General features: G+C 52.4%; 1 protein-coding gene across 1 annotated transcript in view; it reads left to right on the top strand.

Annotated features, from left to right (window-relative positions):
• The first annotated feature begins 4101 nt into the window (after nt 1–4101).
• TSPOAP1 (TSPO associated protein 1) overlaps nt 4102–11702 on the top strand; it is a 67660-nt gene continuing 60059 nt past the window's right edge. Inside the window, 1 exon segment of the mRNA XM_054085267.1 lies at nt 4102–9750. Within this exon segment, the coding sequence (XP_053941242.1) occupies nt 9100–9750 (651 nt within the window). The 5' untranslated portion in view covers nt 4102–9099.

Raw genomic sequence — 11702 nt, 5'->3', positions numbered from 1 at the left:
CGAGTGCCGATGATGTCAGGCTGAGAAAGCCACATCCTCAAACCCACTTCCTAGGGAGCGATGTGCTGTGTTACAGCTGGGGACGAGGGGGACACTACGTAGCTCTCCTCCAAAAGCACAGCTTCTCATGGCCAGGCACCACCAGCACAGTGTGTCCTGCTGCCAGAGCTTGGCTTCCTTTAGGACATCCGTCCTTGGGCTGTCAGCGCTGCATTATGCAAACAGGACAGCTGCCTCCAGGGAGCAATCTCCTAGTGCAGGGAAGAGCCTCCTAAGGGCTCATCACTGGCAGAGTTGATTAAAGATGTTGATTTTATGATGAAGCTCTTGCCTTGTGTCCCAGCCTCTGCCACTCTTGCTGTGCCATTCCCTCAGGGACGGTCTGTGGGCAGATGATGATGTCCTCTGTAGGTCAAGTTCATCTTTTCTGCTCGTGTCCCATATGCAGAGGGTGGAGAGCTGTTACGATTGTCCATTTGGGAGATGACAAGAGAACTCTGGAGTTGGAGAGGTGGGTTGGGGGACTCACTTGGAGACTCCTGTCCAGCCCCTGCAGAGCTGCCTCCAGAGCTGGAAGAAGTTGCTTAGGGCCTGACGAGGCAAGTGTTGAACATCTCCAAGGGCTGGCATACTGCCGCCTCTCTAACCCTGTCCTGAAGCTTCAGCATGCTCATGGTGAGGAATGTTCTCCATAGGTCTGGTGGGAATTCCCCTTGTTGTGACTTGTGCCCATGTCCTCCCCTCCACATCCTGCAATGCACTGCAGGGTCTCCTGGCTCCTCTGCAGAGTAAGGTGTCCCAGCACATTCCCACTGAATAATGATGCCTAAGGGCTTACTGTTGTGATGGGTCCTGGGCCTTTGAAATCACTCTGGTCTTGCTTTCTCAAATTTCTGTGTGGACACAGGCAGTAAGAAATTATTTTTCTGCTGAGGATCTCCAGGTGTATGATCCTGATTGGAATAACGAATATCAGAGAAGGAGAAAATCTATGTCTGCGTAGGCAGAATGAGGTTAAAGCAGCACAGATACAGCCTCGGTGGGAAGTGGAAAGTTCCCACAATGCTGTCAGATGGATTTTAGAGCACGTCCCACAAGAGTTCGGTTGTCTGCGTCTCTTATGGGATGCTGCTCCAGTGGGGTCTGCTTTGGCCCTGGAAGCTCAGGGTGTGTTGGGAGCGGGTTGCTGAAGTGCAGGCTCTCTCCTGATGCCCTAAATTGGTAGAAGGGAGAGAAGCAAAGTCATTCAATTCAAGTGTATCCCCTGGGCCCTTTACTTCCAGAACAATTTGCTGCCCCCTCGCAGCTGCCTTTGCAGAAGGGATGAGCTCAGCAGCTGCCCCTGTCCCTGTTCTGACCTCCCGTGAGCCACACAAGCAAAGAGCACAGCCAGAGTGTTGCCTATCGTGACTTGCCTCAGGCAGTTTGCAGATGACGCGAAACTAGATGGAAGTGTCGATCTGCTGGAGGGCAGGAAGACTCTGCATAGGGATCTAGAGAGGCTGGATCCATGGGCTGAGGCCAGCAGGATGGGGTTCAACAAGGCCAAGTCCTGGGTTCCTGCACTTGGATCACAACAACTCTATCAGTGCTCCAGGCTTGGGGAATAGCAGCGGGAAAGCTGCCTGTCAGAAAAGGCCCTGGGGATGTTGGTCAACAGTAGCTGAACGTGAGCCAGCAGTGGCCCAGGTGGGCAAGAAGGCCAACAGCATCCTGGCTGGATAAAAAGAGTGGTGAAGCCCAGGACAAGAGGCTGCCTGAGGCAGTGGGGGAGTCTCTGTCCCTGGAGGGGTTCAAAACACGTGTGGCTGTGGCACTTCAGGACAAGGTTTAGCAGCCACGGTGGCATTGGGCTGATGGTTTGACTGGATGAGCTGGGAGATCCTTTCCAACTTTAATGATTCCATGACTCTGTGATTCTTTACCTCTTAATCTCAAGAGGTTGCTTTGGATCTGAAAATCCTAAAAGCCAAGCCTCACCTTCAATTGAAGTCAGATAGAGCTGAGAATATCCAATAAATCCATCAAACCCAATTGAAAATGCTTAAACCAAGAAGCTCCCCAGTCAAGAGGAATTTAGATATCCACAAACAAATCTCTTCCTCCCAGTGGGGTAGAGTTGCAGGTAGAATTCTAACATGCTGGTAAGGATCCTCTGCTTCAAGTGTCCAGGCCAAGCAGCATTTAACAACCAGCTCAGTGCCTTCTGCAAGAACTTCTGGCATTTCTAGAGCTTCTCCATTGGCAAGGATGGAAAACTATTTAGTGTATGAAGGTGTATAGAGCCATACCCTTGACTAGAAAGGGCAAGAAGGTGTCCCTGAGCCAGAAAGGCAGATCTTGCTGTGATAGATGCCATTTCCTGCAATCTCAATTAGATAAAGGTCATACTTCACTTTGCTCAAAATCTGAGTAAATTAGTATTTCTTTTCTTGTCAATGCTCAGGTTGGAGCAAATGATTGAGAGCTGCTTTCCGCAGGCACTCAATGTATGTCCAACCTCAGAGAGGGCCTGCCAAGAGGGGCCAGTGCAACTCTGCATGCAGGGATCGTAGAATCACAGAATGGGTTGGGTTGGAAGGGACCTCAAAGCCCATCCATTTCCAACGCCCCTGCCATGGGCAGGGACACCTCCCACTGGACCAGGGGCTCCAAGCCCCATCCAACCTGGCCTTGAACACCTCCAGGGATGGGGCAGCCACCACTGCTCTGGGCAGCCTGGACCAGGGCCTCCCCACCCTCACAGCAAAGTATTTCTCCGTAAGATCTCATCTCAATCTCCCCTCTTTCAGCTCAAAACCGTTCCCCTGTCATCCTATCTCTGCTCTCCCTGATCCAGAGCCCCTCCCCAGCTTTCCTGGAGCCCCTTTCAGTACTAGAAGCTGCCCTGAGGTCCCCCACAGCCTTCTCTTCTCCAGGCTCAACAAATCTCTCAGCCTGTCCGCCTACAGGAGGTGCTCCAGCCCTTGGATCATCTCCGTGGCCTCCTCTGGACTTGTTCGAACAGCTGCATGTCCTTCCTGTGCTGAGGACTCCAGAACTGGACACAGGGCTCCAGGTGGGGTCTCACCAGAGCAGAGCAGAGAGGCAGAATCCTCTCCTTCACCTGCTGGTCCCACTGCTCTGGATGCAGCCCAGGACACGGTTGGTTTCTGGGCTGTGAGCACACGTTGTCAGCTCATGTTGAGCTTCTCACCTCCCAGCACCTCAAGTCCTTCTCCTCAGGGCTGCTCCCAATCCATTCTCCACCCAGCCTGTAGTTGTGCTTAGAATTGTCCCAACCCAGGTGCAGGACCTTGCACTTACTGACAACAAAGAGCACCTCTGGCTTTTGTGAGTGGTGCAATGCACTGATATTTTCACTCCCTCTCTTAGCTACTTAAAGCTATTGAAGATTTGGGTCTTCTCAGTTCAGGACAAAACCCTATATTTGCCCCAAACTAATTCCTCCTTTACTGAGAGGGTCAAGGAACGCTGTTCCTGGCATGCCAGAGCCTGGGCAACTGACACAGATTTTCAGTCACTGTGACCCAAGCAGACAGAAAAGGTGCTCTTGGCCCCTGGGAAACTGCAAGTAATTTGGAAAACAGGAATAGGTGAGGGGAACTGTAGAGCAGATATCTGGGCAAAAACTGACCTGTGCATGCAAAATCGGCCACTCCAGCTCCCTGATGTATCTTCCAAAGTGGAAGAACACATATGCCTCTTCACTGCTAAACACAGAATCATGGAATCATTAAGGCTGACAAAGCTCTCCGAGTTCACCCAGTCCAACCTTCAGCCCAGCCCCACCGTGCCTGCTAAACCATGTCCCCAAGTGCCACAGCCACACATGTTTTGAACCCCTCCAGAGATGGAGACTCCCCCACTGCCCTGGGCAGCCGCTTCTAGTGTTTCCAGAGCCCCTGGGCTCCAGCCCCTTCCCCAGCTTCATTTTCTTCTCTGGATGTTCTCCAGCCCCTCGATGTCCTTCTTGGAGTGAGGGGCCCAAAACTGACCCCAGGATTCAAGGTGAGGCCTCACCAGCACCAAGTACAGGAGGATGATCCCTTCCCTGATCCTGCTGCCCACCCCATGGCTGATCCAAGCCAGGATGCTGTTGCCCTTCTTGGCCACCTGGACCACTCCTGACTCATGTTCCGCCAGCCAGAACATGGGAGGTGATCCAGGCTCTCCACTCAAGAAAAGCAAACTTGTGAGGCCACAGATACTGTATCTGTGGCTCTAAGGTGGGAAGGAGACCTAGCATTACCTTTCCAAGCAATGATCTCCTTAGAGAGCAGCAGTGCTTCTGTCTGGGGAGGGGATTTCTTGACCTGCAGCTCCATGTTTCTCCGGGGTGAAGCCCTGGTGCAGCCTGGGGCCACGTGCTGTGGACCGGCATTTTGTCCCTAAGTGCATCCATCAGCACCAGCCTCACACCTTCCTAGGGAGTGTTTTTTGTTAGAGTTTGTGTTACAAGAAAGATGAGATATCAGAGAACAATCCTCCCCTCCCTAGCCACCAAAATACCAACCTGGGTAGAGCCGCATTCTATCATTTTTTTCCAGTTTGGTTTTTTTTTTTTTTTGCATGCTTACAGAATAGAATTATCTGGCATGTGGCATCCAAAACGAGTCCAGATGCTTCACAAAGAGCCTGGGCCTGTCTGGGTCTGAGCCTGCAGGGCTGGAGCTGCAGGGTGACCTTTGCTCCGGACTAAACAATGAAAAGCCCCCAACATTTCTATAAGAAGGCAATGCCCACGTGGTGGCTCAGATGATTGAATGCCCAAGAAGCAGGGGTTGCAAAGTCTTTCCGTGTTTGCTCTGAAGATGTTAACACATTTACTTCCCACTTCTTCTACGTTTGGCTTTTGTTCTGGTGGAAACACTGGTGCTTGAGCCTTCTTCTCAGCAGATTCCATGACTTGCTCAGCAGCACCGGAGACACCTGCGCTGGGGGGAAAAGGCAGCTTGACAGGCTCAGCTCATGATCACACACCTGCATTTCATACTGATTATACACCCAAACTACTGGGGCTACACAATCTGGTTTTCACACAGCTCCAAGCTCTGCAAAGAGCGGTTTAGAGATGCTGTTCATGACCCCTGCCTGGGGTGGGGATGGAGCACAGCCCTGCTTCACTGTAGCTGGGCCAGATCTTTCCAAAAGCTGGTAAGAGAGAAGGGAGAAGCTTGTGCACCAGTGCTAGAATGGGAGGTGGGAGAACAGGCTGTGCGTGTGTTTCTCATCCTGTGAAATGCAAACAGCTTTCTCATGAGGTGTGTCTGTGGGAAAAGATCCTACAAGTGTTCTTGGGGGCTGGACCAAGGCCTGGAGCACTTCCTCAGTGAAGAGAGGCTGAAAGAGTTGGGATTGTTCTGCCTGGAGAAGAGAAGACTCCGAGGAGATCTTAGAGCAGCTTCCAGTACTGAAAGGGGGCTGCTAAGAAAGGTGGAGAAAAACTTTTTAGCAGGAACTGTAGCAACAGGACAAGGGAGAAACTAGAAGAGGAGAAGCTTAGACTAGTTATTAGTAAGGATTTTTTCACTCTGAGGGTGATGTAACACTGTCCCAGGTTGCCCAGAGAAGTGGTATCTGCCCCATCCCTGGAGGAGTTCAAAACCAGGTTATCCAGGGGCTTTGAGCACCCTTATCTCGTTGAAGGTGTTCCTGCTCATTGCAAGGACTGGGTGGCCTTCATAGTCTCTTCCAATCCAAACCATTCCATGATTCTAAGTAACACAGGGGTGCCCAGGGGCCACAGAGTGACCCGAGGGCCGGAAGGTGATCGTGTTGTATTTGAGGAGCTTGATCGCTTTTGCACTCTCTGGGAATCAAGGTGGATCACATCCCAGCCACCGTCAGCTGTGGTTTCTGCACACACCTTGGGTTTGCAAAATGATTTGTGTTTAACGTGAGGAGAGATTGGGTCACAGCTGCGGAAAGCCTGTCCAGGGCCACACACGACTTGTCCCTCTTCTGCTTTAGGCAGGTAACAGCCAGCTGGAAGGAGTGTGGGTTACAGGTCCCTCTACCACAATGAAGAGCCACATAAGCATCTCCACCTGAGCAGGAGCTTTCACCTCTGAGAGTCCCTGCTTGGCCCACCCCAGGAGGACTTCTGCCTGTGGACCTCTGTGCTGGGCTCTGTGGCACAGGGACAGGCTGGTCTTAAGGAAAAGGAAAGGGTTTCTCCAAATTTTCCATCCCTCTCAGCTCCATGCCCTGGTTTGCGCCTGATTGTGAAAGATGAAGAGATGTGTGTGCAGTAGGTTGGGAGCAGCTCAGAGCTGCCTTTCCAGCAGCCGTGCAGTATTTTCTTGTCATTTTTCTCTTGTCTGTTTGCAAAGCTTCTTGTATTTTGGATTTGCTGTTAAAAGGTGAGGAACAGTGTCACGTTGCCTGCTAGAGCTGGCTGCAGTCTTGGATTTTGGAGTGCTGATGCTCTGCCTCTGCCCTGAGAGCTTATTTATGCTGAGATGATTTTTGTCCTCCTGGAGTAGCTGGGTTTGTTTCCCTGACACCAGAGATGGTGCTTTTGTAAGAAGCTTTAAAGATATAGAGGACACAAATTGGTGAGACTCCAGTTTTCATAGAATTGTGGAATGGTTTGGGTTGGAAGGGACCTTAAAGCCCATCCAGTTCCAACCTCCTGCCATGGGCAGGGACACCTCCCACTGGATCAAGATGTTCAAAGCCTCGTTCAGCCTGGCCTTGAACACCTCCAGGGATGGGGCATTTTAGCTGTGTATCTCATTTTAGACACACAGTGAGGAGCACGTGAAGAGCTGGCAGTGGTCAGAGGGTGTGCAGGAGAGGATACCTGGGGAAGAGCAAGAAAGAGCAGATACGGAGTGAACGTCCCCTTGAGCATTCTCTTAATACTCTGCAATCGGTGGCTCCAGCGCTCCCCGTGCTGGAGGCAGTGCCTTTGAAGTTAATAACCTCGGAAGGATCTTTCCTTCCGTGAACTCGTTACATGAGGTGATGGCAATCAGATAAATGAGGAAATCGCATAAATAAGGGCAACTCGTAGGCTGGGAGAGGGCCGGGCACGCTGACTCATGGAAACAGGAGCTGACAACGCGCAGGGCGAGGAGCTGGTGGGGGAGTGCCATGAAGCCAACGGAAAACCAGAGATGTTTGTGTCTGAAAGCAGGAACCTGGCGCAAAATGAAGGAAGCGGAACAAGTGCTGTGGGACACAGACTGCCTGTCAGAGGAGTGGCAGAAGAACCCCAACTGCATCCCAGGCATAGCTTTGATTTCTCCCATGCCTTTAACAAAACCACCCTTTCTACCTGAGCTGGGATGATGCTTGCCTCAACGTGAGGCATCCTCGCTGTGCCAGCAGCAGCACGGATGGGTTTTGCTCTCGCTTACTGACTGAACAGGAGGTGATGCTATTTCTGTCCTGCTTTTGACACACAGTGAGGGCACTGCAGAATAGCAGCCTATGGGAAAGGACTTTGTTCCGTGATGGGGCCGATTCCTGTGAAACTCGATGGAAGAGGAAAAAATGGATTGGCAATGACAGGTTTCATTTCCAAGTGGCAAGGACTGAGAAGTTAAGGAAGTTAATTACCAAAGTCAGCTGGAACGAACAGCTAAAGGGCTTTGACATGGTGGAGGCTTGGTGACAATGATTTCACATGAAGGAAAAGCGGTGGGCTTGATATATCCAAGGTAGAAGGAGAGCTGGTGTTGTTTCACGATGGAAATAGGTCTGCAAAGGGAGGGTTGGTTTTCAGAGTTAGCTTTTGCAAAGCAAACACAGCAGCTGAACCCATATCAGCTGTAGATGGGGAAGTCACTGCAGGGACAGCTTGAAACTGTGTGTGTTTTAAAATCAGTCATGAGAGCACCAGTTTCCAAAGGGCCACCTGAGCCCTCCTGCTCATGGGGCCACTTGGGAAGTTCCTCCTGTCTGTCTCTTTGCAGGGACGTTAAAACAAGTCTGGGCTTCGTCTCTGGCAGGTTTCCCTGGGCTGGCGTGGGGGAAGCCCTCTCGGCTGGTCCATGCCAGGCTGTGCCGCAAGGCACCGGCAGCCTGAGCCGCATTGCAGAGCAGCCGCTGCAGGCAGTGCCTGCCGTCCTCCCTGCCGCCTGATTTACTGCCCCCCAAATGGTTTCCTGCAAGTTTTACGCAGGACGTTAAAGGCTGTGCTGGATGCTATGTGCTCTGGGGGAATTCTGGCTGTGTGACCCATTTAGCAGCCTGGCTGGGCACCTCTCTCCCTGCAGAAGCTGCTGCAGCTCTGTGATGCTTTTTGAAGTTTTCAGGTGAAAAAAACAGCAGCTGTCTTGCAGCTGCCACGCTGAGGCTTGTCTTTGTTTGCTCATCTGTCATGCGTCCTGGAGAAACTGTATTTTCGGCTTTACCTGCCAAAAGAGGCGACAGATGATGACAATTTCCCTGTAGTGGGAGGCTTCAAAGCCGCCTGCCTGCTTTGCATCCCCTCAGCATCCCTGCTGCTCTTCTGCCTTGCTCTGGTTTAAGAACATTTCCCCCACGGCCAAAGAATGTTTCACTTGGATTAAATTTTAGTGGCCAAGGATGCTTCTGATGTGGGTGATGTGACTGCCTGGAGATGCTCCTTGTCGCTCCACAATGTCAGCTCTGCCTTGGCTCCTGCTGCCTCCAGCTCTCGGCAAACCTCGCTGACCAGGGGATGCTTTGGGACTTCGGCTCCTGCTGGCATTTCTGTGTGTCTTTATCAAGACAGTCGCTCTGGGTGGAGCCTCTGAGCCTCTTTCCCCAGTGATTTCCTCAGCTCCTTTTGAAAAGCACCGTCCATGGAGCCACAAGGCTTCACCATGGACGCATGGGAGCCTTGAGGAACAGCGGAGTGGTTAATAAATTAAAAGCTATTTCATTATAGGAAATTAATTTTTAATGAGCATGGGATGACGTCTAGACAGTCCTTCAGTTCCAGGCTCTCTGTGGTCTTGTAGGAGGGTTCAGCCTATGCAGCTGGCACCAGCTCAGCGCTGAGGGGAAGGTTTGGCAGAGCTTTCCTGAGCCGTGAGATCCTCGCACAGCACAGACATCCTGGCACGGTGAGGATCTCGTGGCAGATGTCCTTTGTGCCTCTCCAGGCAAAGCCCCAAGGAGATGCAGCCACAGAGGGACGTGCTGGCAGGGAGGAGGCTTGGCTGCACGCCTGGCCCCAGCCTGGAGCACACAGCTGTGCTCTCCTGCCCTGCAGCAACCTCGCCCAGGGATCCTGCAGCACCTGGGGAACTGGCAAGGGTCTCTGCCTGGTCTAGGACATCCCAGCCTTTGCCATGTCATCGATATTGGAGTTGTGGCACGAGCCCTGAGCTGAACCAGAGACAGCACGGTGGGATGAGGGCAAGTGGTTGTGAGGCTTTGCATCCTGCCCTGAAGAATGTTTTATTTCGTAGCTGCAGAAAAGGGGGTTCGACTACAGAAAGTCCAGAGGATACCCCCTGCCATGCTGGAAGTGCTAATTGTCCGCTGCAGGAATCCAACGCTGATGCCATCAGAAGTCCTAGCTGCCTGACAAGGAGAGGCACATCAAGTCCTCTACCAAAGCTCTCGAGCTCCTACTCTGGGTGGATGGGTCTTCTTGGCCTGCCTCAGCATAAGGGAGCACAGACAGGAAGCTCGAGGCCTCTTGTCAGCAGTGAGAAGATGGAAATAATGCCTTTTGACTTCATCCCAGGGGCTGCCTGCTTGGCTTTGGGGATGGCAGCAGTAAACCAGCCCAAGGCGCTGCTGTGCACGGCACGGGAGATGCTGGTAGGATTCCCCCCGTCACCTCCCCTGCTCTGTTCCCTCATCAGCACCCACAGCATCCTCTGCCCAAGGGAAGGCTTTGCTGTTCCTGGAGCTGGTGATAGGGAAATGTTCTTGGGGGCACCTCGCTGTCCCTGTAAATCAGCAGGGATGGGACCAGTGGCACAGGATCTCGTACTGGGTCTCTGGGACTGGAGCACTGCAGGGTTCTTGGCTTCCAGGAAAGCTGAGTTTGGGGAGCTCCTCGGTCCCTGGATGTGCCCTAACCACCCTTGGGAGCAGTCCTGAGTTACTGGGGAGTGGGAGAGGGCACCCAGGTGCCTGGGGCTGCAGCAGTGACTGTGCCTTTGTGCCTAGGAGAGAAAAAAAAAGAATAGAGGAAAATAAATATATTTTTGCTTTCCCACAAGTGGGAAGAGGAGTGATCTCTTTCCATGGGGATTTTCACTCCAGCCTTCTCAGATCCTGAGGTGGATGCCTGCAAACTACTCTGCCAAAGGCCTGGCAACTCGTGTCACCCAACATCCCCTCTTGGTGGCTTAGAGCGCTGGTGGGACCTGGGGACACTGTGTGTAGCCAGCAGAGAGGGTTGGCTGTTCTCTTTCGAGGATTGGGTTCTTTATTTTCAGTCTCCTTCAGTTGTGTCTTCCCTCCCTACTCTGCCAAGACATTTCTATAGAGTGTGGGAAGCTGGAGGAGCTGTGGCACAAGCACGGCGGCCATCTCGGGGCATTCATAGAATTGCTTGGTTGGAAGAGATCTTTGAGATCATCAAGTCCAACCGTACCTGTCCACTACTAAACCAGATCCCTGAGCACTTTGTCTAAGTGTCTTTTGAATCCTTCCAGGGATGACACTCCACCACCTCCCTGGGCAGCCTCTGCCAGTGTCTGAGAACCCTTTTGGTGAAGAAATTTTTCCTAATGTCCAATCTGAACCTGCCCTGGTGCAACTTGAGGCCATTTTCTCTTGTCCTGTTGACTGTCACTTGGGAGAAGACACCAGCACTCACCTCACTACAACCCCCTTTCAGGCAGTTGTAGACAGTGATGAGGTCCCTCTTCAGCCTCCTTTTCTCTAGGCTAAACAACCCCAGGCCCCTCAGGCGCCTCTCATAAATAACCCTTGTTCTCCAGACCCTTCACCAGCTCTGCTCCCTTCTTGAGATGTACTCCAGCCCCCTGATGTCCTTCTTGGAGTGAGGGGCCCAAAACTAAACCCAGGATTCAAGGTGCAGCCTCACCAGCACCGAGTCCCGGGATACAATCCATTCCCTGCTCCAGCTGGCCACGTTGTTTCTGATACAGGCCGATGGGGTGAATGTTGTGGCACTGGTCTCCTGCTCTTTTACTCCAATGGGTGTGATTGAGAAGCCAGAATACATTATTGGTCTAAAGGGCAGTGGGTTTTAGCTGGTGTCAGCCCTCCTGGAGCTTTACAGCATCCACATGCTGCGAGCTCCCTGCCTGACATCTCGCTACCCATGAAGCTTGGGCAGTGTTTGTTTGGTAGCCCAGGGCCATTCCAGTCGTAGCCTTGGCTTGCAAACTGCAGAAGCTGAGCGTGCGCTGCAAAGTTTGGAGTTGGGCAGCAGGACCAGGTTACAGGGAGTGGGTCCTGCCTGGTGCTGGGAAAACATCTGGCCAGCTGTTCGCGAGGTGCCTGGCTTTTTGCTGCCATGTGGCAGCTGTGAAGCAATAGCTCGGCTCCGTGCTTTGCTAACACACCACAGTCCTTCCTGGGAGGCCGCCTGGCGGGCTCGCTGCTCTGAGCCGGAAGCAGTAACCGCAAAGCTCTATATACAGCTCCCGGCAGAGCTGCTGTTGCTTTTGATGTGAGAAAATGAAGGTGGTGTTTTGCAAAGAAGTCCTGCATGTCACCTTCTTCCGGAGCCGAGGCTGACACGCAGAGGGCAGAGGCCAGTGCCTGGGCCAAACCATGTGAGCTGGCACAGG

The sequence above is a fragment of the Cuculus canorus genome, chromosome 20 (genome assembly GCF_017976375.1).
Source record: "Cuculus canorus isolate bCucCan1 chromosome 20, bCucCan1.pri, whole genome shotgun sequence".
In the NCBI taxonomy this organism is placed as follows: Eukaryota; Metazoa; Chordata; class Aves; order Cuculiformes; family Cuculidae; genus Cuculus; species Cuculus canorus.
The sequence above is the reverse complement of the archived record's forward strand: the minus strand, read 5'-3'. Positions and strand labels throughout refer to the sequence as shown.